General features: G+C 39.3%; 1 protein-coding gene across 8 annotated transcripts in view; it reads left to right on the top strand.

Moving 5' to 3' along the window:
- PLXNB2 (plexin B2) overlaps window positions 1–27431 on the top strand; it is a 255716-nt gene that overhangs the window by 211210 nt on the left and 17075 nt on the right. For all 8 annotated transcript variants that reach the window (XM_082769643.1, XM_082769638.1, XM_082769645.1 and 5 more), the window contains 12 exons: window positions 12060–12196; window positions 12855–13022; window positions 14687–14795; window positions 16530–16757; window positions 17254–17430; window positions 17886–18025; window positions 19087–19187; window positions 21414–21643; window positions 22703–22884; window positions 23656–23722; window positions 23845–23991; window positions 27155–27311. In XM_082769643.1, the coding sequence (XP_082625769.1) occupies window positions 12060–12196; window positions 12855–13022; window positions 14687–14795; window positions 16530–16757; window positions 17254–17430; window positions 17886–18025; window positions 19087–19187; window positions 21414–21643; window positions 22703–22884; window positions 23656–23722; window positions 23845–23991; window positions 27155–27311 (1843 nt within the window). The remainder of the gene's footprint in view (window positions 1–12059; window positions 12197–12854; window positions 13023–14686; window positions 14796–16529; window positions 16758–17253; window positions 17431–17885; window positions 18026–19086; window positions 19188–21413; window positions 21644–22702; window positions 22885–23655; window positions 23723–23844; window positions 23992–27154; window positions 27312–27431) is intronic.

Genomic DNA, 27431 nt, shown 5'->3' on the forward strand with positions numbered 1-27431 from the left:
GGCATGCAGAGACACAGACAGCATGATGTGGGTTCATATTACAGATGTGCTTTGTTTTCAGTGTCACAGTGAAGGAGAATTTAATTTGTGTCTTTAATTACTTTACCCTAAATGTAGCTATGGGTTATAGCTGTTCTTGCCCGTGGTTTTAGCTGCAAGTAGCTTTATCTTTATCTATGAGGTCTTCAAAATTTATAAGAGTCTGCGATAGCTGAGAGGTTTAACTAATCTCTATCCTCATCTTGATATTTAAAATTACATCTATAAACTGTAAATCTATAAAACGTAAAGGGTGTGTTACGGTCTTATCTTCTCCCGTATTTTAACTTCTGTCTCATTAATTCTTGATTTTCTGTGAGAAGGAAGGGAGTCAGCAGTGAGAGGTGGAATAAGTCAAGAATGACATTCAGCTGAGAAGAGGATATTCTTGTTTTCACAAAACAGTGTTTTTTTCCATTATTTTCAGGCAAATATCTCCTTTCCCTTGTGGTATCTCTGCAAAAGCACGCGTTTTGCTTGAAAATGATCTTTTACTGTCACAACCTTCCTTTGCTCCTTTGTGGAAATGTAGGTTATAATTAAGTCTTCCTTTGTCAATCATCTTATGTGTCTTAACCAGAGCAGGAAATGTGCAGAAACATCAAGTCCCATGTTTGTGTGCTTGTGATCTCTATGACAGAGGCTATGATGTTATGTTGGTACGTTTTACACCAGTTCTCCTATGCTTCTCCTGCATATATAGATTCTCTCATGGTTTGCATGAAAACCACATGAAGAAGTTAGAGTGTACTGAAATGTAGTGTGAAGCCTCCATGTAGGCTTAGAAGACCTCTCTGTGACCTTGTTCTGACGGGGTTCCCTGCTTAACACGTCTGAGATGAGATGAGATCAGCAGCCACTGCTTTTGCTGCTTAAGGAAAAGGTTATTGAATGCCTGACAGGCTCAGGGAGAAGCTGTCATGCACGGACATCATCCAGGTGGATGTTTTCATGAAAGTCCAAGACTTCCTCTGTGCCAGTCTCTGAATCACTGAAATATCAGACACCTAAGCCAGCTGCTGCTAAAAGGCATTTTTATTTACTGCAAAAATCTTTCCATGGGGACTTTCTTTATAGAATGTGAAGCAATGGCAAGTAATACAGAATCATCAAGCACAGCAGTTTGTGCCTTAAAACTGGTGAAATTGGTTTCTAGTTTCATTTCTCTTACTTTTTGTTCCATGAGAAAATAAAGCCAGCTATGGACTGTGGTAGGATTAAAATCAGTGCAGGCTGTCACATTCACACACACCTCTGCAAGCGTGACCCAAGCACTTTTGGCATCAGAACAGGCTATCAGAGAGCCAATCCAGTCGGTTGGTGTTGTTTTAAAATTTAGACTCTTGTTTCAATGTTGTTTTCAGGCAGTTCCTTGATGGCTTGTTTCAGGAGATGTAAGAAATCTGTGCTTTATATAATAATTCTGCTATTCAATCTATAGAAAAGAAAGAAAACACTCCTCTTTCCAAGAACCTTCCTAAAATATGTCTCCTATTACATATTTTCCCCTTTCTTTGGCACATTATCTGGCTATGCTGCTGCTGGTAAAAATCACAGTTTTTACTGTGTACTTTGATCACCCTAAACACTATAGCTTTGGCTTTAGCAGTGCCTATTTTAAATGCAGTGTGTGGCAGCACTGTGCAGAAGTGTACAAACAACACACAAGGAGACAAGGATCTGCTCGGCCTGATATGTCTATGGAGAGCAGAAGTGTCACCATACTCCCCATAGTCTAGGGTCATACATGTGGCTAGCGGCTGCCACCAAGAGCACATGGACGGTTGTCAAGTACTACTACATTTGGCCATGGTCGATACCCAGCCTGAGTGACGGGTGTGTTTTTAAAGCTGGATTGATGAGGATCAGCAGCCAGCACAGTTCAGGGCTTAGACTCGTGCTTCTGCCCCATTCTGCCAGCACAGCACATTTCTGAGACAAGGAACAGGTGAGACTTCCTCTAGGTGGGTCAAAAACCCAGTCAGAAAGGATTTCAGTTTAAAATCATTTCTGAACTAAAATGCCCTGGTCCACAAGAGTCTATGCTGTGTAGTAAACATCTTATCTATATTTGCTGCATAATCAGAAGAAAGTTCTACATCGCCATCACAAATTTCTTCTATCCATTCTGTGCAGTGTTCAAGTCCAGACATTCCAGTGAAATTAAATTCTGGTAACCTTGTCCTCTTCCACTGACCTTTCTATTGTTTGTTTCACTATAAGCAGAATTGGGCATTCTCCTTTTTATTGAAATAGAAATGAATTGATGCTAAATGTTAATATCCAGCTATGCAGTACCTCTAACAGCTTGGCTGGTCTCTATGCAGGTGGAGCCATGACATGGCTAAAAGCCAGTTTTTTGTTTGTTCAATTGATTTGTTTGCTACTATGGCAGTGAGAACAGTGTTGAAGGTGGGAATTAAGCTTTTCTTAGGTGTATGGCCCAGGCTGGCTGATACCATACAAGCATGGTTCTTTCCTCAGATCTCATCTTCAAACTCAAGCCACCAGAATAAGAGCTCACAGCTGGCTCTGGTTCTTCAGTGTCTGTTTGCAAGAGCAGTTCTGTGAGCTTTAGTCTGAGTGGATTGAAGACATTATATGGTTTCAGAAAGCTCAAATAAATGTAAGAAAGGGGGACAAATTAGAGTCTGATCCAAAAACAAACACAAAGGTGACTACTCACCATACTGGGAGTTTGAGTAACCTGATCTGCACAGTTGGATTTAACGAGGTACATTCTTCCACTTTAATATTCTCACAAGTTGGCATTTTCCTCTTATCTTCATCCATCCTCTGTTTCCCTTCTTGAGGTTAGAAGCAATTGCTCAGGGAGCTCTCACAGCCACAGCGCTATTAGTGCCACCAGGCTCTCATGGAGGATTTTAGCTCACTGCTTGATTCTTCTCCATGAGTCTTCACCATAGCACATAGATTTTATAGTGTAGCTTGTGGGGGGGGGAGTTTACATGGCTTGTTGCCATTATGATTGATGCTTATAAACCACACATCCACAGCAGTCTGGAATTGCTGCCAGAGGGCAGTGGCTGTTTTATCCTTGAGTTCTGGAGCACATCTTGTTTGTGCATCAGCCTGCACAGCAGTCAGGAGAGCTCCTGGGTAGCTCACAGTTTTCAGTAAGAAGGCCCTTCCTCACATGAATATTATTAGACTTAATTCTCTATCATCTTAGACATCACTTAAATACATGTCCCACCATTCAGTGTTTGTGGGTTCTGCTCAAAAGCTGCCAGCAAACACTGGGTGTATGATAACGCAGGCTTTCCAGTCACGCATGCTTCCCTTTCTCCATGAAAACTGTCAGCAAGGCTCTGTGGTCTGTTCAGAAAATGATGTGCTCTCTGCCTCAGGATAAAAAGAGGCAGAGATCTCTGCCTGCAGTCCAAAAACTTAGTTGTTTAGAATATCAACACTCTGCGTAGGCATCCCATCCACAGCAGGCAGCAGACACTACAGAGAGGAGTGTGCACTGCCCGGCAAACACTTTGCCTTCACACCTGGAGCGGATGTAAGCATTTGGGCTGACCTGTGAGGGTGAAAAGAAGCAGCTTCAGAGGGGCAGGACCTGGCCAGAAGTAGCCCAGGACATGAATCCTGGCTGGCGCTGTGCCTGGGACTTCTCCAGTGAGGCGAGCCAGGGAGTCAGGTCAGCTGCCGCGGCGAGCACCGGGCCGCCAATGTGCGCCATGGAAATTCTCTGTCTGAGCACTCTGTGAGGGGGCGGCGTGTCTGAAAAAACAAGCATCAGGCTCCCCCGAGTCTGAGAAAGGAGGGGAGCGGAGGGAAAGAGCAGTTCCTAATGGTTTGTGTGCCCTGGTCAAAGGCTTAATTTAGCTCCTGTGGTTACCTTTATAGACCATGAGATGATATTTTGACCTTCAGGAATGTGGCCAGTGCCTACAGCACTTCATGGACTGTGCTTTTAATGCCTTTAATTTTTGTCTGCATTACATGCAAGGGTTGGCAGAATAATTCAACTTTGGATGGGGTGGGGGTGCATAATTCTGGTAACAAATAAAGTTGTTTTGCAGGCCTACTTCAAGAGCCAGAGCTTAGTGCAGCTGGGATCAGGATGAAGAAAGAGAAAGAATACTTGTTGGGGAAGGGACGAATGAGAGAAAGGCAGAGTAGTCATGTGCCCTCTACAGTTTTGAAAGCCTTAGCCACATATATGTGTGCACTGTCATCAGGTCCTTGGCACTGCATCCCTGTGCTCTGCTTGTGTGGAAGCACAGGAGCACATTCGTACTAGTGGATGTGTGCTTATATCAAAGGCAAAACCCCCAGCCGGAGGTCACTGCCTACAGGGGCTGGCAGGAGGGAGCTTCGGGGTTTTACCGTTTGCTGCCCATTGCGTCCATTTGAGCACATCCATCTGTTGCTGGCTTCCCCTTGTGCTGCAGCTGGCATCTCTCACAGCATCATGGGGATGTGCTCTGCCACCATCCTCTTTTCCCTCCCCAGTTGTCTCTGCTTGTGGTCTGGCATGGTTGCTTTTTCTCCTCTGAAGCACAGACGTTATGCCAAGGTCTCTTTGCATCTCCGTTAGGTTCCCCTCCTCTGTTGCCTTCCAACTGGTTTTGAATTTCTGGCCCCTCCTGTGATTTACCAGTAGCCTCCTTAGTGGCTGGTTGTTTCTTTCTTTGATCTTCTGCATTACTGAAGGATGAAGGGTGACCACTTTTATCTCAATGGTGTAGTTTTGGGTCTAGAAACTTCCTATCATAGCTCAGCAATATAGTTGTTAGTATCATTATTTTCAGAGTTATACGCCAGAATATAAAAAGTTGAGGACATGCTTGGGGATAGGTGAATGGAAAAGCAGAGAAATTGGAAAAGAAGAGCTGCAGAGCCTTAGTGGTGCTCCACGGGGGTACACTCCTCTTGTTCTTGGATACTGTGCAAGGGGCCAGGAGTGAGTTGGCTTGGTGCACCAAGGTAAACCAAAAAGCTGCAAAGCAAATAAACAAGTGAAAAAGAACATTAACCAGTGTGGCAGATCAGATCCCAACTGCAAGTCAAGAGAGTGGAAGAGAGGCTGGGGGAAGGCTTCTGTGTTGCACCCGTGTATCTGTAATGGGAAAATTGCAAAGAAGCTGGATAGCAGGAAGAAAAGGAGAATAAGAGTAACCCCGCTGTTAGCCAGATAAAAGCCATGCTTCGATTTGACACCAGCAGACTGCAGAAATCTAAAATGCTGGGAACCCTCCAGGAGCATTTTCAGCCTGTAAAAAATATCTTTTAATAGCACTGTAATCAGAAACCTAAAGAAATAACAGATCACCTTCCTAAACATGCAAAAAGACCAACTGCAAGCAATAAAATATTAAAGAAGAAAAAGTTCATTCTAGATTAATAAACAAGATGAAAAAATACGAGAGATCAGACATGAGTGCTCAGAGGGTTTGCAATAGTTTTATCAGAAGCAGCAGTCGTGTACATTGCTAATAAGTAAGTTCGCTTCTAAATGTGATTATAAGTGGAACAGACATGGAGATAATTTACCCTCTAGCACACAGAAAGCATGAACTGCAATGAAAAATATGTAAGCATTCCTGTGAACAAATATGTAAGTATGAGGCACAGGATACAAACAGAAAGCAAAGAAAAGATTTCTGGCTGCAACAAAGAAAACAGGACACTGGAAAATGGCCTGAACATGAAGTCATGTACATGCTCGGGCCAGTGCAAGCTGTTTTGCTGGTACTTCATTTTCCCCTCATACCTGTGTGCTGACAAAGCACAGAGTGCTTCAAAGGACAGGCTGTTGCAAGAGCATGACATTACTGTGAGGCAAAGCCCAAAAACACAGCTTGTGAAGCTCGGGTCAGTCTGCTACACGTGGATGAGTCAGGGGTACACAGTAATGTGAGTGCCAAGGGAGGGTTTGCCAAGTTGCAAATAAATCAAGCAGTGTTACAGAAAGAATAAATGAATTTGCTACCAAACAACCTTATGCTGTTTGAGTGTTATGTACTATAAGCAACGTGCAAGGATTTTGCTTAAAATTGTCACTGTCTCACTGCTTCAAATTGGAGCAGAAAACCACTGCTTTCAGGTAAACTGTATCAACAGGGTCAACACTGACTGTAGTCATAAAGGCAGACCAGGTAACCTGTTCCTAGCATTATTGTCCGTCCACCAAAGCAAAGGTTATCAAAGCTCTGGAAAACCTGCTCATCAGTTCAGGAGTACTCATTCAGCAATCTGGTACAGCATGGAAAAATTGAGTTGCAGGTGCATTACAAGACCTCTCAGCATTGTTACACCTACCTGTGATTTAAGGAAAGTTGGTACATAGGATATATAGATGCTCAGTTTCCCACAGACGAGAAGCTAAAATCTGCTCCGACCTACAAGCAAGAAATCCCATTGAGATCAAATTATTTCTTCGGGATAAATCATTCTACACCTGTCAGGAGCAAGCTACACCTGTTGAGAAGAGATCCCTGCTCAAATAGCACAGCCGTGGATGCGCATATGTTTTACCAAAACTGCAAATCCACTTCCTACAAGCACAGGACTTGATCATCAAAGCGTAAGGTGGTGAGAAGTCCCTCTGCTGGGAGGTGACAGCCCACTGAACAACTGGCAGGCATTGGAGAAGGCTTTTTAAAATCAGACAATCTGAAAACCCACATATGAGGTAACCTGTTACTGCAGAAAAGATGTATGCTCACTCAGACACTAAATAACTAGAAAATATGAATTATATTTGTCCAGTGACAAAGGGAGAAGTATAGACCACTGTGACCTGAAAGAACATCTGTCCTTTTCTTACAATATAAGAAAAAGACTGCAGTGTATGTCAATTATGATTTTCTACACTTTAAGGAATTATAAAACAAGGGCTAAATTAGCTTTTGTAGGGTTGTTTAAGTTTTACTGTGTCCATGAGAAATGAAGTATTGCCAAGTCTCCACAAGAGCTGATGTTTTCCAGAAGAATTATTACAAGGCTGCTATAAATTCCATATAGGACACATAATCAAATGTTCTACTTAACATTATCATTTCAGTGCGCACTGTGGTGTGATGCTGCAGAAAGTGTGATGTCCTCTGGGCACATTCTGACTGAGAGAACAAACATACCGAGGTGCAGAGGGCTGAAAATGAAAGTGGGGTATTTGTAATGATGGCAGGAGTACTTCTGATTCAGGAACTAAAATGAGAAAAGGGAAGAAAGCAGGAGAAAAGAAATCCCTGAGGGGATTTTGAAAAGGTGGTATCACTGATCTCACATCGCTTGAAGTTCTGAGGTTGTCAGTTCAGTTTGTAGCAGCTGAATTTTCAGTATTGCCTGGGATTTAGCCAAAATTAGAGGTATCTGCATCTTGCTAAAAGCTGCATTCTTATTATCCCTCAAACGTTTGCAGTGAAGGATTTACCCTTTTCCCTTCATTTTCTTTTGCAAGGAGAAGGAATCTCATGCAGAGCTGTGTTCAGCAATGTAGAAGTGTGTGTTTGTTGCAGCTCTGCTGGAATTTGTATGGTTAAGACCCAGTCTAGCAGCTTACAAAGGTCTGAACCTCTCTGTCCTGTGGGTGAGTGCGATGTCACCCATGGGAAGGGGCTGCCTTCTCCTGAGGCAACACGATTCTTCTCAGAGGCTTGCTCCACTGTTCAGAGAGTACTTTTTGAACTTATCGTGACATTCAGCAAATATCTTCTCCCGCTGGTCCCGTCTACCTAACTGCATTTATGGAAAATAACTTTCCAGCTAAGCATTTAGATGACCCATTTTTTTTCTTTACTGGTACCAGGTGGGCCTAGGCAGCTTTGTGCTTTGTGCCATCCGTGAACATTTTAAGAGAGCACTAAAGCTTGCTCATAGTGCATAGGTTGTGCAATAAAGTTGTTATTAAAATCGTTAAAAATTGTTGGTAATTTATTTAAGCTTCTTATTTTTTCTGGAAGGTCCTTAAGAGAAAGGGAAAGGAAAAAAACTGAGAAACAGAAAATAGCAAGTAATAATTAATCAAATAATTTTTCTGACAAGTTTATGGTAACAAACTGTTACTATACGATGCTTTGTTTTAGTAGTCATCCTGAAAAATTCCTCTGCATGCAGAGCCCAGTTCAGCTTCTCCTTATTAGATCATCTTTATGAGGCGTCCACATTATTTGGTCCCTGGAGTGCTCTTGGTATTTGCAAAATTACTTTAAATAGGTTAAATATGAATACTTTGAGTTAAGCTGTTTTAAAATAGCCCTTTGAGAGATTGCTGCAAAACAAGTGATTAAAGAGAAAATAAGGGTTAAATGTAACTATTCCACCTCCTCCTTGGCTGCTACCTGCAGCAGCTACTGAAGTGATTCTCGGCCTCAGGTTTTCATTAAACTTGGAGCAAGGCTGAGATGTGCTGGCTCTGTGTTGCAGCACCTGTGTCACGGAGGGGGGCCGAGGTGTGGATAGCACATTCTCCTTTTTGGCATAGCTCAGTTTTCACAGAATGACACAGAAAGGCTGAGGTTGGCAGGGGCCTCTGGAGGCCACCTCATCCAACCCCCTGCTCAGGAAGGGCCACCCGGAGCAGGCGGCCCAGGACCATGTCCAGGGAGCTTCTGAAGATCTCCAAGGAGGGGACGCCACAGCCTCTGCCAGTGCTCAGCCACCCTCACACTGCACAGGAGGAATTCCTGGTGTTCAGGAGGAACCTCCTCTGCTTCAGTTTACTCCCATTGAGTCTTTTCTCATCACCAGACACCACTGAGAAGAGCCTGGCACCATCCTCATTTAACTTTTTAACTTTTAACAGGCAGACTCTTGCTAAGGGAAAAAAAAAAAAAAAAAAAAAAAAAAAAAATCTGGGCAAAACAGAGCAGGTATTTATTTTACTTCCCCGTTGCTGTTGTGTTATTCAGAGAGAACTTTGCTGTTTGTTTACCTGAATACAATATCCCTGTTCACAGGGAGGTAAATGCAGACTGCCAATAAAAGGTCCCACACAGAAAATGGTTCTCAGTGGTTCTGCTTCAGGTTTGTGGCTTGCTCGGTATTCACTGATAGGTAGTAACTGAACCAGCTTTTGCTCTACCAGAGTTACTGATCAGATATGCCAGTTGAGGCTTAATGGTGTAATTATTTATGGTTTTTGCTGAAAGAAAGGAATACAGCTGCCTAGCAGAATCTTCTCAGCAAACTTCCTTTCTTCTTTTTTTTTTTTTTTTTCTCAAGATTACAGGGTTACAGAGAGTGGGGTATGGTGCTTCAGAAATCTTTCCTTGTACCTTTTCTTCCTAAGTCTTTGCTTAAAGGCTTGACTTTAAGAGGTAGGATTTAGGGAAAAGGCTACAAACTTTTAATATTTTTTTTCCTTTTTTTTTTTTTTTTTTCTGAGGTTGAGGGAGAAAGATTTTGTCCATATTAGTTTCTTTAGTGGTTCTTGGGGAACACTTGCTTCTGGAAATATTGCAGTAGATTTTAACTGGTGATGATAAAACGGTCCAATATTCTTAACACTTTGTAGCAATCGAGATTTAATCCAGAGTTAACAAAAGGTATGTTTTTCTTTATATCTACCAAGGTTAAACATAAAGAATTTGGTAAATTTTTGTAAGCAATACAACATAGTAATCTTTTTAATTAACAATATTGTGTTTCAAAAAAGCACAAGTGCGTTTTTTTGTGAAGTGCAGGTCTAGACTTGTGTTAATTTAAGCTTCAAGTGTGACTTTTAAAACTGACCCACTCAAATCTTTTATTTACCCTCATGCAATTTCAATTTAGGTTAAATAAGCAGGCAATTAAATCAAAAGAAGAGTATGTACAGAGAGAGTTATGTAGATCTAAGTAAGTAAGTTTCAGTCAATTCTGTTATATTGAATCAATGCGCCTTTTTGCTTAAACTATGCTTAAAAATTACTTTCAGTCGATTCCTTACATAAAATGTTGTAACTCAAGTGATGTATTAAATTAAAAAGAAATCAAAGGTTAGTGCATGAGAGCAGTCATGTGCTGTAGCATCGTACATCTTGAGGAGTGAAGGGTTTACAAACAGATTTCTCTCAGGGAAGAAAAGCAATTGACACCCAATTAGTGTTAAAGCATATTCCTAAAGCTCAATGACTTGAGAGCAAATTACAGTTGTCATTGTGGATTTGTGAAGTGTGCTGAACCGTGATGCATTCCTTCAGAGGGAAGTTGCTCAGACATGAAAGAATAAAACAAGCACAGCAAGTACAAGTTCTCTGTGTTTCTGTAATATCCGTGCTTTAATAAAGCAAATTTATCAAGTAACCACGAGGTCAACTGAATGCTTTTTTTACAAATTCCTGCTACTTGTTAAAAACCCATCAATGGCTTACTGAGCTTTCGACCAAACTCCAGTACATCATTCCCTCTTCTCCCTGCCATTCAAGGACCATTGTTTTTGTAGCTGCTAGCTGACACAGAGACAGCAGCCTGTGCATGAGAGAAATAACATAGGGGAAAGCTTTTTGCTATGTGATGAGTCAGGCAAACTCTCTTTCTGAACATGGCCTTTCCTCCTTAGAGTGGGAGATCATCACAGTATGATCGTGATCAGGTAAACCCCATTCGGTAAGGGAAGTTCTCAAACATCTTTGCCCTTGCTTTATTCATAGAATCATAGAATCATCTAGGTTGGATGGTTCTGTGATGCCCTCTAACACCCCAGCTCAAGTTGAGACTCTTTCCTTGTGTCTTTCAGGTAGTTGTAGAGAGTGATGAGGTCTTCCCTCAACCTGCTTTTCTCCAGACTAAACAACGCTGGTTCCCTCAGTTGCTTCTTTGGTTCCTAGTCCCCTCACCGGCTTTGTTGCTCTTCTCTGCACATGCTAGGGCACCTTAATATCCTTGTGGTGAGGGACTCAAAACTAAACACAGTACTCAAGGGGCAGCCTCAACGATGTCACATACAAGGAGATAATCAATTCCCTAGTCCTGCTGGCCACACTCTGATGCAGGCCAGGATGCCATTGGCCTCCTTGGCCACCTGGGCACACTGATGGCTCATGTTCAGCAGCTGACTGTCAACCAGCCTGTATGTTCCTGTATGCAATAGCCCCAAAGCTGGATTCCATCATTGTCCACTCATTTGAGCTAGTTGGCAGGCAATGTGTGCTGAAGCAAGGCCAATCGGTCTCACATGGCTTACATGGCTTCACTCATGCTCTTGATTCAGTAGCAGCAGTGTTGTCCTGAATAGCAACGCTTTTCTCAACTGGGAGTAGGGACTACTTAGCGATAGAGTAATTAAATTGTACTGTTCATGAAAAGCCCTCACCATTAAATTACAGAAATTGTCATATCTGGGGTAATACAGTCGTGGAAAAAAGGACTGAATTGAGAACAAAAGGAGTGAAATTACTAGAAAAAAATAAATTTCTGACAAATTTCATGACAATTTGAAATATATCTGCTTGTTCCTATTGATTTTAGGAAATCCTCTCCAACGTTCTTTGTATATAAAGAAAAGTTTAGTATTTTCTGATCTCTTTTCTCTGCAAGCTCATTGCTCAAGATAAGGATAATAATCTTCTACAGCAATTAAGAATCTTATGAGATAAATGGGACCTTAATATTCTTTCTGTTCAGTACCAGTTCTGAAAAACTCACTCTGTCTCTCCTATCACTGACACAGAATGTAGGAAGGGGTAAGGAAGGGTGAAAGTAGACTCAGCTATAAGGAAGAGAGAAATCTTAAAATAAGTATGAGAACAGGAAGTCCAACAGGAAGCTCGCACAAACTTAATGGCAGCTAACTCTGCATCTTGCCAGTAGGTAATTTAAATCCATATAAAGCCTCAAAGTACAGTATAGAAAAAATGCGTACATTCATATCACATTACTTCTTCCTTTACTCACCATGAATAATGAAAGACTTTGTTTTATTTGAGAAGACTTGTCCTTCATTATTTTAATTTATTACCTTTTGGGTAATGATATTAAAGTACTATTATCTATTATACCAATTAATACTGGTATAAATTTTATTTTAATTTTCTAAATTAGTTTTCATCATCTCCTCTTTGCAGGAACCTCATCCGTCTGGAATAAGACCTGAAAGTGGTCCACAGGCAGGTGGAACCACACTTACCATCACTGGTACCAACCTGGAAACTGGTTCCAAGAAGGATGTTCGTGTTTTAGTTGGTAGCCAGCCTTGCAATGTGTACGTACCCTGAGTAACTACCAGTACGGAGTTATACCCTAACAAAGTACCAGTCTTTTCTGGCCTTTAGAAATTATACAGATCTGTTGTCTGTCTCATAGAGACTCATGCCATGCAATGTGGCTCTGCACATAATGTTCAAACAGAAACTCACTGAAAGGCTTCAGCTGGAAGAAGCAGCAACAAAAATTACCAAAGTCAGAGGACTCAGTTATCCAAAGAATTTTTCCAGTTTCAGCTCTCTCCACGTGACCAGCTGCTCCAAATCCAGCCATGCTCTCACTCAACATCCCCTGAGTGGTTCCATATAAAATTTTAATCCTCTGGTGCCCCTTGAATTGTTTCTCTCACTTCTTGTTCCCTTTATTAACTGCTGCCCTATTCTCCCCCCAAAAGTGGTATGAGCTGAAGTGTGCTGACATTGCATTGTTCTTGTGTCTGTACACTATTCTTTTTCATATCCTGTTAAAGGCTCTAAATGATCTAGAGAAAGTGTTGTCTCCTCAAGTAATTATTCAGTTCAGAGCAGAAAATAGAGCTCAGAGTTCTTTTCTGTTTGTTTATTTGTTTTTGTTATGGGGTACTGCAGTAACAAATACAAATTAGAGTAATGTTAGCAACTGAATATGTTTCCTTTTCTTTTTCTTCTCCAATCTAGCACTGACTTTGGAGACGAGATTGTTTGCGTTACAGGACGTAATAGCAAAGTTGAAGCTGTTAAAGTCACATTGCTCTACGGGGAAACAGTAATTAACGTACCAGGGCAATTTTCATACAGTGAGAATCCTACCGTCACCAAGTTCCTGCCAGTAAATAGCTTCAGCAGGTAATGAAATGTTTCTCATAGCTTCATTTACAATTGGGTCAAAATAGGTTATAGCTTTTCCTCTATATACAGCAGTTCAATATAAAAACTGCCATATTCTACCCATGCTCAAATTTAGATACATAAGAGTTTGTGAACTTTCTTAACCACGGCTGATGTTAAAAGTATTCTGTTTACCTCCAAATTTTAATTGCCATTTCAAAGCTATATACTGAAACTAAGAAAGGTAATGAGCTTCTTTTAAATAAGCATGTCTCAAAGAAAGAGATTTGAAGCATTTCGGCATGATGTCAAACAACATGACCTTTGCATTATGTACAAATCCTTCCCCTCTCTAAAGGAAAGATCATCATCTGAAAGTGATATAAAAGGTTTCTAGCCAAAACATTTCTAGATCTTCTGGTCAGCTTTTAATAAGTAAGCTGGAAACAGAGGAAAGCTATGGCTTATCATCTTTTTGTCCCATGAGGAAAAAAAGTATCTTTAGGAAATCTAGATCAGGGATCAGTAAGTCTCTTAAAAGGAGTTGTTTCTCCTACAGTGGCACTCACTTAACACCCCAGCTGGCAGCTATTCATTCGAAACGGCATTCCTTCTAGAAAAATGCTCACATAGTATCAATTGTGAAACCAAAGAAATGTATGCCACTCGTCTACTTGTAGCAAAATGGCAAATAATCTGTATAAATGTCCTTTTGTCATACCTCTGGTTTTGTCATACCTCTGGTGAGAGTAATTCTGTGACTGGTTCAGGGACAAGCTTGTTAACTTTCCCCATGCAGGTCTCTGTTGTTCCCCAATACTATGATCATTCCACCTAGTGGGTGCAGTTGGCAGAGAGAGTGGTTAAGATGCTTCCATCCTCTTTCAGCAAAAAGAAGTATAAGATCATGACCTTAAAAATAGGATGTTAAAAATAAAATTGACTGTGACTTCTCTTAGAGGAATTGGTACTTGCCTTCTTGAATAGGGAGTAAACATTTATGTAAAATACGATTTGGTTTTAATACTTGCATTTGTTTTTTGCTTGGGTTGTTTGGGAGCCTGCAGGTTTTTTGGTAGATCACTAGTGATTTACTCCAGGGTATTTAAAAGACTGGGGATTTTTGTTTGTTTGTTTGTTTGTTTGTTTCCTCTTTATAAACTGAACCTTATTATAATGGATTGCTTTGAGGATAGCTATCATCTATGTTACTTAGATGACTTCAATTCCCACTGGCCACTTACATGCATTCTTTTTCTTACATGAATGCATTCTCTTTTAAACAATATGTTGGAAATGAAAGGGAATAGAGAAACCAGGTCCCTACAGATCTGTGGAAAATATGCTCACCTTTGTCAGTGTGAATGCTAGGTGGACCAATTTTAACAAAAACATTGGAGAAGTAAAGCACATAAAAATAAGCATCAATGAAAAGCCACAGATACTGGCAGTGATTTGCACTTCTTTGTTCTGCTATTTTAAGACTAATATGAAGTAGACATTGCTGCTTTTAAATACTGTCGTCACTGATAATTTTAACAGAAAATCTTTGTTTAGGATATCTAAGTGTCCTATAGGCATTATGTAACTGTTTTCAGTAGAAGTAGTAGCATGCAGGATAAAGTATATGGCTGTAGTATTTTGCCAATGAATTGACTTATTTTTTTAATTTTGCCTTTCAGTGGAGGGAGAAATATTACAGTAACTGGAACTGGGTTTGAGCTCATCCAGAGTTTCTCACTGGTGGTATATGCAGAGCGTCCAGAAGCAGGGAAAGCAAGTCTCAAAAGGGTAATTTTCTTTTTTTACCCAAAAAAAAAGGCATCACACTGGATGCATAACATATAATCTATTCAAAAAATGAAATGAAGAGTTTGCCCACCTGAATTCACTGGGATTGAGGTGGAATGAGATTTGAACAGGCTTCTGGGTCTCCATGTAAGAGGAGCAACCTACTCCTGCCATCCTGACTTACATTTACTTGCACCTCATAACCTTCTGCTTCAAAATTATTTTCATTCAATATTAAGCATTGAAGAACTAAACTTTAAATGGTAAACTGGATATATTTGAGAATTTGAAAGTGGTATAATTTTTCTTCGTCTTTCTCCTTCTCCTCCCCTGCAAAGTTTAGCAATTTGTCTGAAACAGGACCTAAATCCAGACAACATTGAGTACTTGGCTTTGCACAGTGTCTTTTATTTTCTCACACCTCAATGAACAGTCTTCTACATTTCTTTCTTGCTTCAAGCACATTCCACTTACAGCATGATCCCAAAAAAAAGATGTGCAAAATAAATAAAGATTAAGAGAAAAACACACTTCTTGCATGTAATAAGAACTGACATTACCAATTGGTCTCAGTTTTCCACTCTTCTAATGAAGATTGCAGTTTAATGCAAAGATTGAGAACTTAAAGGCAAGAACATGTTTTAAGGCTTTTTTTAAAGCTAGCTTTTCAATTTAAGGCTGTTGTGTGGTCAATATAAAAAATAATTATTAACATATAGAGTTGTTAATGTACATTTTTTGTATTATATGCGTGATTCAACTTATATATGCCAGCTGGATTTGGGTCCATCACAACATTCTCTTTTAAGAATGTGAAGAGGAAAACTGCCTACATTTCACAGCCTGTAAACTGCAAGATGTAATTATCTTGCTTACCTTAAACCCCAGGACTATCTTAAACTCTGTTTAGCATTCTTGACATTATTCATCAACATATCTTACCGCCTCTCCTCTTGTATGCTTAGCATCAATTCAACATGTTAGCCTAAATCTGCATTATATATAGTACATACTCTTGGTTAAGACTATAAACTCTTTCCTAATCTTTTGTTTTGCTTCCATTTATGTAGCAGTATCAAAAATGTAGGGAAGCTACCAAATTGCATTTGATTTCTCAAAGTGAGAAACTCAGGTGGTGATAGAAATTTTAAGGGTTCATATTAGTGTTGTTGGCTGTGGTTGGTCTTACTGAATGGCTGAAGGAGTTTCTAGCATAAGAACATTTGTGTAATTGTGAGTGAGGTGGCGGACAGGTCAACAGAGTTGTTACCTTGTGTAGGTGATTTACAACTGGCAATTCTTTTTTTCAGAAATTCACTTAATAATTGTCTTGAATTTCAGAAAGGTATTCTACAATGTCAGTAGAGAAGAATCTATGTGAGAAATGTAATAGTACAGAAGATGGTCTTGATTAAGCCTACCACATTCACTTCTTAATCCTAGAGCAATTTAATGATATCAGCCCAATGTAGTCCAGAGTCACAGAATTTGGAGGCAATGGAAAGTGAGCTAAGTTTTTTTCAGGGGGCAGCTGCTAGAATATAATTAACCAATAAATTGTTCCCATCAACATTTTTTTTTTCTTTTCAGCAAGTACCTCATACTGTACCTCATTTTTGCTGTATGGAGGATACAACTCCAGTCTTTTTATTTCTACAATGTAAAGTTATCAACAGTTAGGTACAGGAACCAAACTCTAATACATGCACGTTCTTCTTGTCTCATATCTTATAGTTTCATGGAAGATCTGTTACAAGACTTAATGAAACCACAGTGATTTTTTCTTCCCCACCAATATTGGAAGATCCAGAAAACTACAACATTACCACCATTATTCTAATGGATCATTATCAATTGGTTGTAAAAAATGAGAGCCACTCCTTTGCATACGTTGCAGACCCAACCTTTGAAAATTTCACAGATGGCATCAAAAAGCAAGTCAACAAACTCATAAATGCAAAGGTAAATCAACCAAGAGATGGTGGTTGCTCATTTTGTCCTTGAAGCGTGTATGGGATTTTTCTTTTCTTTCACAAACCCTAACGTATGATGAACAGCTGCTTGGTAGCATATCAAAAATGCTTTCTAGAGTCCCTTACCTCTGCTGGATGATGAATATCGTCAGCTCCCCTTTCCTTCCCCTTCTCAGAGAATTTTGCTCTTTTTTGCTGTACTTCAGGTTTCCCCAGGATACCCCCTACTGCTCCCCCTACTGCTGAGTCTGGCATTTGGAAATGCCCTCTCCCAGTGAGCTTCCAAGGATTGGATGGAACTTTCCTTATTGCACCAAGAAGGAAAGGAGGAGGAATTGCATAATTCCCCTCTGCTCCACTCTTTTGTACACTGCAGTTCAAATCACATCTGCTGCTCAGCATGATCCAAATGGAAATTAGCAACTCAGAACTTCTTGTTTCCCAAGACTTTGCCATAATAACTTATCCTTGTATTTTCTGTCTAGGGCAGTAACCTGAACAAAGCCATGACGATAGACGAGGCCCAGGCTTTTGTAGGTGATGAGCCTTGCAACATAAAAACGCTGACTGAAACGGACTTGTATTGTGAGCCACCTGAAGTACAGCCACAACCAAAGAAAAGGCAGAAGAGAGATATGATCAATAACCTTCCTGAATTCATTGTAGGTTACCCTTTCAATATATTATAGTATCATGTTTAAGTAACACTGCTACAATTGCTTCTTAATTAAAATAATTCTTTCTCTAAAGTTGTTATAGTACCGTAAAAACACCTTGCAATTCTTTCTTTCTCCAGCTTCTGCCTGCTGTCTAGAAGACATCACACATAAAGAGTGTTCCCAAGCTGCCAAGCTGTACCTTCATTACATAGGAATGTAAAATTGTAGCTAGGCAGACTGGGGATTTGTCTTCCTCTGCAAAGCAAAGTACATTTTTTTCATAGAATAAAGTGCTAGTGACCTAAATTCAGTATAAAATATTCAGAAATGTTTCCTTTGTTTGGCAGATTGAGATAGAAATTCACCTAGTAAGAATTACAAAGAATTTAGAGCACAATTGAGAAGTGAACCATTGTCCATTTGCAGTTTCTGAGGCAAATGTGTGTTTATCTAATTAGGTGAAATTTGGACTCCGAGAATGGATCCTTGGAAGGGTGGAATATGATACACGTGTGAGCGACATCCCATTGAATCTTATTTTGCCACTAGTACTTATTCCTATGATAGCAATCATCGTCATTTCTATCATCTGTTACAGGTAAGAAGTTCCTTTAATTGGGTCTTTTTGCTGTCCTATGGCTTTGAAGGTAATACCTGATTGTTCTGAGCTCAGCCTACAAAAAATTATTTTTATAATTTTTTTAAGAGCTGTAGGGTTAAGAAAAGCAGCTACAGCTGGTGATATGTATGAGCACCAATTTATTCCTCTCACACACACCAAATTCCTTGGTGTCAGTCAGCCCAGTCTGTCCTTTATACAACAGCACAACAGTTGGTCCCAGGCTTGCCTAGTGCACAATTGCAGACTGAGTTGCACAGATAGCATTCCTGAAATGGCAACTAAAGTGCCTCTCACGAAGGAGATAACTTGTTCTGCATACATATCTTTCAGCGTTTATGCTGCCTCAGTCAGTACTATAGATCAGAGCTGGATGGATTTGGCTAAGTGGTCATTTGGGTCTTTCCAGCTGAGATAAGTGTTACCCACACAACAAATTTCATGATTAATGATGAAATTCACACTTCACAAAGGGCCAGAACAATGTCAGTACTTCTCTTAAGACCCACTTAGCCCAATTTCGAGGTTAGTAATAAATGGGCCTCATACACAGACCTTAGGAGGGGGTGGATTTCACTCTGGTGGTGTGTATCAATGCAACCAAAGCACTGCTGAAGTGCTAACCAGCACTGACATTCTCACGGATGTCCTGCAGCCTCCTTGATGCACTATGATGATCTCTAGCTACTGCAGAACATGCTGCAAGCAGTCCCTGTTCAGTACACATAAATTAAGTTTCTGTAGTCAATATGCGACCACAAGCATTTGTAACTACCGCTTATTTGATGTTAAATCTCTGCCCTATTGTGTTTTAAAGTAGCAGGCCCATGGTGGTACCAGGTTGTTTGGAACTAAATGAAGATTTGGGCTGCTGTTGCTTTTCTCCTCCATTCTCTCTCTGCCACTAGTGTTCAAAAGGAAATCCAAACAGAAATAGTCCTCCAATCATCCTCTTGGCTTCCCATTAAAAGGTGCTGCAAATGATAAATGATTTGCTTTTATAGTTTGTAACTTTAAAATCTTATTTCTAATCCATAAAGACGCAAGAGCCAACAAGCAGAACGAGAGTATGAAAAAATTAAAGCACAACTTGAAGGCCTGGAAGAGAGTGTCAGAGACCGGTGCAAGAAGGAATTCACAGGTATGACATATATTTTACTGCTGTGAGTCTTCTTGAGCAATCAGAAAAGCAACGGTGCTATCTTGCTAAAACTGGCTCCTGAGAACAAATACATAGAAGTCGATCTTGGTAGTCTTGATTACACGCATTGCCGTACAGCACATAGTTTGCTCTTATATATGAAAGTCATAAAGTAAAATAGGGAGTTGAGTTTGTTAAAGGAAATGGACAGTTTCAGTCTAAAGGGAGCACAGAGTTGGCAACTGGGAAATGTAAATTAGTTGAGATTGGGGTTATTTATAGTGGCCATTGACATGGAGGAAAGAAAGGTTTGTAATGACTTATCGTGCACTTAGTATTTAACACAATGGCTATATATGCCAAGTATGTACATTAAAAATGATTTTCAGAGCTGCAAAATGTATTTGCAGCAATCAGCCTACAAAGGGATAATTTGGCAAGCATGCACAAAAGAACTAGGATGTTGCACAGTTCATCACGGAAATACCTTAAGCTTGACTTGAGGAGCTAGCTAATTGTTCCATGTAAATGTAGTAGCAGCATCCCAGGGAAGGCAGCAGGAGGTGTGAAGGCTCAGCATTTCTACATGTTGAACCACTCATTGCAATACTTCAATTAACCATCTGAATGCAAACATTGCAAATATTGGCTTAAATGATTACCATGAAATGTCATCTCATTATCTGAATTATGCTTGCTGTTGGTTCATGTTGAAATTATCCCAACTAAAAAAAAACAAAAAAAAAATGCAAGTTTTAGTTCTAAAGAGAGAAAGATTATTTCATGATGGCAATGGCTAAATAGCAGGATTGAATTAAACACCAATTTGAGGTTAGAGTTTGAAATTAATTTTAGGAGCTCAGGGTATCTCAAAGACTTCTGTCATGCTGGAAACCTCTCCAAGTCTTGATTTCTGGGAACTTCTGGGACAGAATGTTCTTTCCTTGTGTCAGATTTCTTTCTGTGGAAGGCCAACTCCTTCCAGGTTCTGGACACAACCCAGTAACAAATCTTTGAATCAAAAACTGTTCCTAGAGACGTTTCATTTCAAACTGCATTTTGAAATGTGAGAGGGTCAAGCAAGGTTAACAGCCCTCCCTCCATCACCTCCTGTGTGCAACTTCATAACCATTTCTGAAAGAAGGTGCCTTTCTCTTGCTGACACTCCTTGGGGATGCTATGGACTCCTGATGTTTGCTGGATTGAAGGTTTCCTTTCTGCTCCACCAAGCACAAAGGCTGGGGAAGCAGAAGGCACATCCAAGGAGTAATCCAGTTCCCAAACTGCATCTGTCTTGGCTGACAGTTAAATGAAACACTGAAGTCAAAACACATTCTGGATCCATGCTGTAAAACTGTAATGACAACAGCACAAAGTGCAGTCTGAAATACATAGGACCAATAATAGCTATGGAAAGGGCCATCAGGAGGAAGTACAAATACCACAAAGCTGGAAACCACAAGACACTTAGTCTCTTAGCTTTGCTTGCTGTTACGAAGTAAAGGGGTAAATGAATGCATATGAGCAATAAACTTTCAGAGACACTGGGTCACTATACTAATTAATGTGGTATTCTAGTCAATCAGTAATACTGGGTAATTGGAAAGCCTTCAGCTGAAATAGCTGCTCCGAAAGATGATTCCCTAATTGTTGTCCCTTTTAAGAAATTCAAAGCTTTTGAGTCCCACAGAAATATTTCCATCAATTTCAACAAGCCATTTAACCTTCTTCCTTCCTGCCACCCCCTTCCTTCTAATTAAATTAGCGGGCTTTACACTTTAAACTTTATTTTACTGGATTGCTACATGTTTTTAAAAAGAACTTTTATTTTTACATGGACTCAGAGAGAATAGAATGTATATTGAAAAAAAAAAAAAAAACAGTATTGCTGTGTCTATTTTTTTGCTCTTTGCTACAATTCTGCATTCGTATGTATGAACTCAGACATCCATTAAGGCTTTCCTTCGATAGACATAAACAAGGAAACCATCTGTGCTAAAGACAGTTATGAGCATGTCACCAGAGGATTAGCTGTGGTCATAGTTAACAGGATAATTGGAAAAAATAGCAAGAGAAAATGTGAGATGAAATAGAGTTTTTAGCATTGAGTTACTTTTTCTATATCACAAGATACCCAAAGGGATCATGCTACCTGGAAAAAAAAAAAAAAAAAAAAAAAAAAAAAGAGCTGCTTTTTTTTCAATCAACTCTTAAACTGTATTCTAGATCTAATGATAGAGATGGAAGACCATACAAGTGATGTAAATGAAGCTGGAATCCCAGTACTAGACTACAAAACATACACAGACAGAGTCTTCTTCTTGCCCTCCAAAGACGGAGAGAAAGATGTGATGATTACAGGGAATCTGGATATTCCAGAGGCTCGGCGGCAGACTGTGGAGCAGGCTTTGAACCAGTTCTCCAATCTCCTCAATAGCAAATCATTTCTCATTAATGTGAGTATTGAAGCAGATTATCCTTGTCTTTTAGCTGGGCGTACCTTTATGAGCAACACAGTAGGTTTGCAAGCACAAGTGAACCAAAGTTAGCAAAAATAAGCAATTTTCATAAATTTCTGGTTCCAAAGTAGCTGATGGAAAATCTGTTGCATCACAGCCAGAGCTCCCTGGAGTTACAGGGAAGATAAGATTTCTGTAGAGCCAGCCAAGTCATATCACACAGACCCGGTCAGCATGACAGCAGCTGTAGGAAAACAGATATTATCTGATCTGTCATAAAAACTGCTGTTATGGAGTAGTCTGTTTTAGCCTTTTAAGAAATACAGCATGGGGAATGATGATTCCCTCCTGGTTCAGCTGGGTGCTGTGGTCACCAGTTACCTGCCACAAGCTGTCAGCTGGATTTCTAGCCCAGAGAGTACAAGACATACGCTCCTCCGACCAGAAAAAAAAAAAAGGTCTATTCATGAAGATGATTGATGAGTGCTCAGCTCCTCCGAAAAGACACCTAATTGCTCACTGTCGGAAAATGAGCTGATTGTCAGACACCTAAATATAGATTTAGGCTTCTAACTTCTTTTTAAATGAGGCTCCAGTGCTGAGCTAGTTAATGGTAGTATTACAGTTTCTGGCAGAAGAGAGTGCGTTCCCAGGTGTACTTACTTAGATTAGTGTCTTTGTAATATGATGTGAAAGGACTGGGAATTTGGGGGAGAGGAAAGTTGATTTTCCTTTTTAAAAAAATTGTCATAGAATACACCTTTCATCTTTTTATTTATTTATTTATTTTTTTAATTAAAGCATAGCTTTTAAGGATTTGGTTAAAATATATTAGCATTCCTTGGGTTAGTCCGGTAGACAGTGTGTGTATCTAAAACCAAATTATAGGTAATGTTTTCTTACAAGTAGTTTTTTCAAACTTCTGAAAACTTTTCCATGCTGTGCTTAGGAGATTAATGTTAAAATAATATCCCTCATCTCCTTAATGCAGACAAGCATTGAGGATCTCCAGAAACATTCTATCTGACTTGATTTTGTATTTGATTTCTGTTTCAGTTTATTCACACGCTGGAAAACCAAAGGGAGTTCTCCGCTCGAGCTAAAGTATATTTTGCATCTTTACTGACAGTTGCTTTACATGGAAAACTAGAATACTACACTGACATCATGAGGACTCTGTTCTTAGAACTGATGGAGCAGTATGTGGTGGCCAAAAACCCAAAGTTGATGCTAAGAAGGTTTGAATGATTGTTATGTTTTTCTGTAGTTCTCTGTTTTTCTGCAAATGTATTTCTTTTGCAACATGACTATATTAAAACACCAACTATCTGTGGAAGTCAAAAATACCCTGACCCAAGGATATTTGGAAAACAAGTCTACCATAAACAGCTGTAGAAGGCAGAAGCAGGACTGTTGGTAACAGATTTCCTTATTCAAATTACTGTAGCGTAGATTACTGAAGCATCTACCTTACCTCAAAATACAATAACGAACATTTCATTTACTTTTTAATCTAATTTTATTCCAAATTATCTAGCATTTATACCACACATCATCTCTGTAATGAGCACACATAATCAGCTTTCATTTTGTATTCAATGAAGGCTTGCTCTAATGTTTTTAACCCTCTTGTTATCTCAAATACATTACAAAAGGCCTTGCTCTGCATATGTTGTAGCTTTGTAATCTGTAGGGTTATTTTCCCAGTATGTGCACAATTGGGTTAATTTTTTAGCTCTTGTTCTTACAGCATAGACACGATTTAAGATTTTGCATAAAGGCTGTGTGCTTTTCAGTAATGAGCTGAAGGTACCCAGGAATGATGAGCAATACAAAGCACTTATCATAAAGCAAGTACATGCTCTCAAGACTCTACAGGGAAATCATTGCATTAGGAAAGTGCATGCAGTTAAGCATGTAAAAATATTATATTTCAAGCAATGTTTTTCTTTAAAACTTTGTCATTAAGTACCCTTAACATACTTGGCATTGTTGCTTTTTTTTTTTAGATCTGAAACAGTTGTTGAGAGAATGTTGTCTAACTGGATGTCTATTTGTTTATATCAGTACCTCAAGGTAAGAGTTGAAGTCTGTTGCCTGTGGGTTTTTTTTATCAATAATACCTAAACATTCTGAATTGAGTGTATCTTTTGTTTTTGATTTATTTTATTTTATTTTATTTTATTTCCTTTTAACAGGACAATGCTGGGGAGCCTCTTTATAAATTGTTCAAGGCCATCAAACACCAGGTAGAAAAAGGTCCAGTGGATGCTGTACTAAAGAAAGCCAAGTATACACTGAATGACACAGGCTTACTGGGAGATGATGTAGAGTATACACAGTTGGTAAGCAGTGCATGATAATTATGTTATAAAATGATTTTTCTATTTAAATTAAGACCTGTAGTGTTAAGTCTGTATGTACTTTCTGGACTACTATGATCTGCATAGAAGTTCTTATCATGGGCAATACTGTAGACAGTCTGACCAAAGCAAGTCTCCAAGAACAAAAATAAAGCTGTAAATTATCTTTTAAGCATTAAATCCCAGTCCTACCACCATAGAATCCAATCCAGTAAATCCCTTCCATAATTTTCAAGGTTTACCCAAAGAGCATTTGGGGTGTTTGCCTTTTTCCCTTTTCCCATCTAAATTAATTAATTGATTTTTGTAAAATTATTTCACTAACATTGTGCTTGGACTTCAGGCTGTCTCTCCCTTGATATTTCTAATTGTCAGTATTTCCAATGTCATTTCAGAGTTCATTTTATTAGTATATCAGAATGAGCTCCTTTCCAGATCTGTAACATGGCTCTGCAATATCCAAAACACCTTATGAAACTATTTCTGCACCTGTTTGTTGGTGAGCCAAACTCTTCTGACAGTGAGCAACCAAACTGGCATTGAAGGAGGTTTATATCCCCATTAGAAGTTTAAATTCCATCCACTGAGTCAAGGAAGCTGCCTGTGTAAGGCAGTCCTGGAGACCCATGTTAGATACATCAAGTGGGATGAAGTGGACATCCCTGCCTCTTCCCCGTCAGAGATTTACCACCTCAGAATCTGATCTCCAGTTCTCTGTGTTACAAATTCTGCTTTGGCTTAATTCTGTTCACTGGCATGGATTTGCACCTTTTTTTTTTTTTTTTTCAACCAAACTCTAGAACTTGGGATTCATTGTCTTTTTAAAAAGTTGAAACACCCTACTTTTTAGCAGTTTAGGTATTGTAAATTCTAATTTTGCTCCTCCTGACAGTCTTGCTGATTCTCTTCAGGATACAGCGAATATCCAAAATACAATGATTACCCAAGACATGGACTGTCCTTGAGATAACAAGATTTTTTTTTCCTCTCTGATTCCTTTTTTATTGGAATGATAGTAGTCATTTGTGTTCGTCACCAGCTGAGAAAAATGCAGTGACATATCTGCAGTGTTGAAAGTGATATTTAATAAAAAGTTTTCTTAAGTCCTGGTAAAAAAAAAACAGTATTTTGTGTATTCAGAAGGGATGCTGATGGGAGGGCTGTTGTGAGGAGGTTGCTGTAGGACTTTCACTCATTGAATCGCTCAACTATTGCCTAGACTGCCTGCAGGAAAAGTATGTACTGACCAAGAATAAATATTTTAAATTCAGTTGATATTTCGGGAATTAGCTGAGTTATCATCTGAGCTGAAAGTACCACCCATAGAGCCACACTGACTGGTAAATGCTGTGTGCATTTTCTCTTGTGCATGGTGAAAAAAAAAGTGTATTTGCACTGTGCATCATGTAAGGCTTCATGGCGATAATTCTCTCTTCAGTCTGTTTCTTTTAATTAAAAAAAAAAAAAAAAGATGTCTAAAATTAAGCTAATTGAATGCAGTACAAAAGTAGAAAATTTTTGCATGTTGTCAGATGTGGGCAGAACAAGCATGCTGCTTAGATATTAGACATTATAACATACAGTAGCAGTATTTGGTCCAGATTCACGAATACCACATGAAACAATTGTCTGTGTGCATGCATGTAAGATGATGAGACATATACAGATAAATGTATTACAAAAAATGATGAAGTGGGATAATATTGCTTTAAGTTATTGGGATCTTTGATGATGTTGTGGTAACCGTGAGCAGTTAGGGAGCACTCGTGCACCAAGGTTGGTTAAAGCATGAGTTAATTAGTTCACTTCTGCAGGAAAGTGAGACGTGGTGGGAGAGTACGATACAGAGCAGTTGTCTGCGCTCTAATTGTTCTTATTTAAAAGCTGAGTCTGTTTTGCATCACTGGTTACACTGACATGCTGCATACTGAACCAGCAGCAAAATCATGTCTAATTACCATAAAGCTAATAGGAAAAGGAAGGTGAAATCTCATGATTAGTTTGAGAGTTCTGTCAAGGGACAGTGCAATCATGTTTAATTTCACTGCCGTATGGCATAGTTTTTCTTCACTGTTTAAAAATACCAACCATGCAAGTTCATTTCTGAGGTTTGACATGATGAATTTAGGTATCATGCTTGGCAGGACCATATCAGAGAGCTCAGATGCTTAGGATCACTGGCTGATCTTGTGACATGCCTGGCCTCCAAAGCCATCCGACTAGCAAAAGATCCACAAAGGCATGGTGTTGTGCTTATTCAGCTAGTGAAAGAAAGAGGCTTTTTACAGTATCTGTTTGTTACGGGTGCTCTTTCCTCCCATGAATGACTGCCCATCATTTCCTCATTTGCTTTTGTCTGTGTTGAAATTGACCTATCTAATGAAGCTACTTCTAAAAAAATCCCCCTAGATTTAGCAAACTGCAGGGTTTTGGGGGTTTATTAACATCAAAAAAAAAAAAAAAATCAGTAGTATTTTAGAACTAACATAAACTACTTAGGTATACTAATACATGCTTAATGAACAGCTGGTCCCTGGAGATAAAGTTACAGGACATGGGCAAGTCACTACTCATCAGTTGAGCCATGTTAAATCACCATATGTACAGTCAGTCTGCTCAACGAGAAGTAAAACCAGAACTACAAAGATAGCATAAAGGAAGACAAAATTGTTCAGCTACAGTATTCTAGGAGCTCAGAAAAGTGCAGCTCAAGTGATTATTGGTAACTCATTAAATTTAGGCACTGCATGACTTGTGCTTCGCTGTGTCCCAAGTTATCAGGCTGCATTTCAAGAGAAATGGTCCTGCTGTTTTGTACTTTTGCCTCCCCTTTGTTTTAAATTTTAATAAATTACCAAGACTCAGTAATAGTATCATATTAGACATAAGCAAATCTATTCTACAGCTTTTCTATTTAGTAATAATGGGAAGAATTAACTGGAATTAAAAGAGCTGGTTGGCTGCATAACAGTGAAGGATCTCTCAAGGAATCCACAGTCGCATTGCAAATACGTGCTGCTGTGCAATAATCATTGCACAATGAATTTTAAATATGGTTTGCATTTAAATTATCCAGAAAACTAGATTTAGAGGTAATTCAAGCACTGGTTTGTCTTATTAACCATATATATTCTTTCTTTTACAGACAGTAAATGTGTATGTACAAGATGGAGGAACTGATTCCACACCTGTGAAAGTGCTTAACTGTGATACCATAACACAAGTGAAGGAAAAGATAATAGACCAAGTCTATCGAAATCTGCCATGTTCTCAGTGGCCAAAAGCTGAAAGTGTAGCTCTTGGTAGGTAGCTAGTGATCCTATATTGAATAGGTGAAATGTGTTTTGTAATTTTGACTTTTCCCATTGCCAAAAATTTCTACAGAAGCAACATTGGAGGAAAAAAAAAAAAAAAGGAGGGAG

This window comes from Aythya marila, assembly GCF_965140915.1.
Source record: "Aythya marila genome assembly, chromosome: 1".
NCBI lineage: Eukaryota > Metazoa > Chordata > Aves > Anseriformes > Anatidae > Aythya > Aythya marila.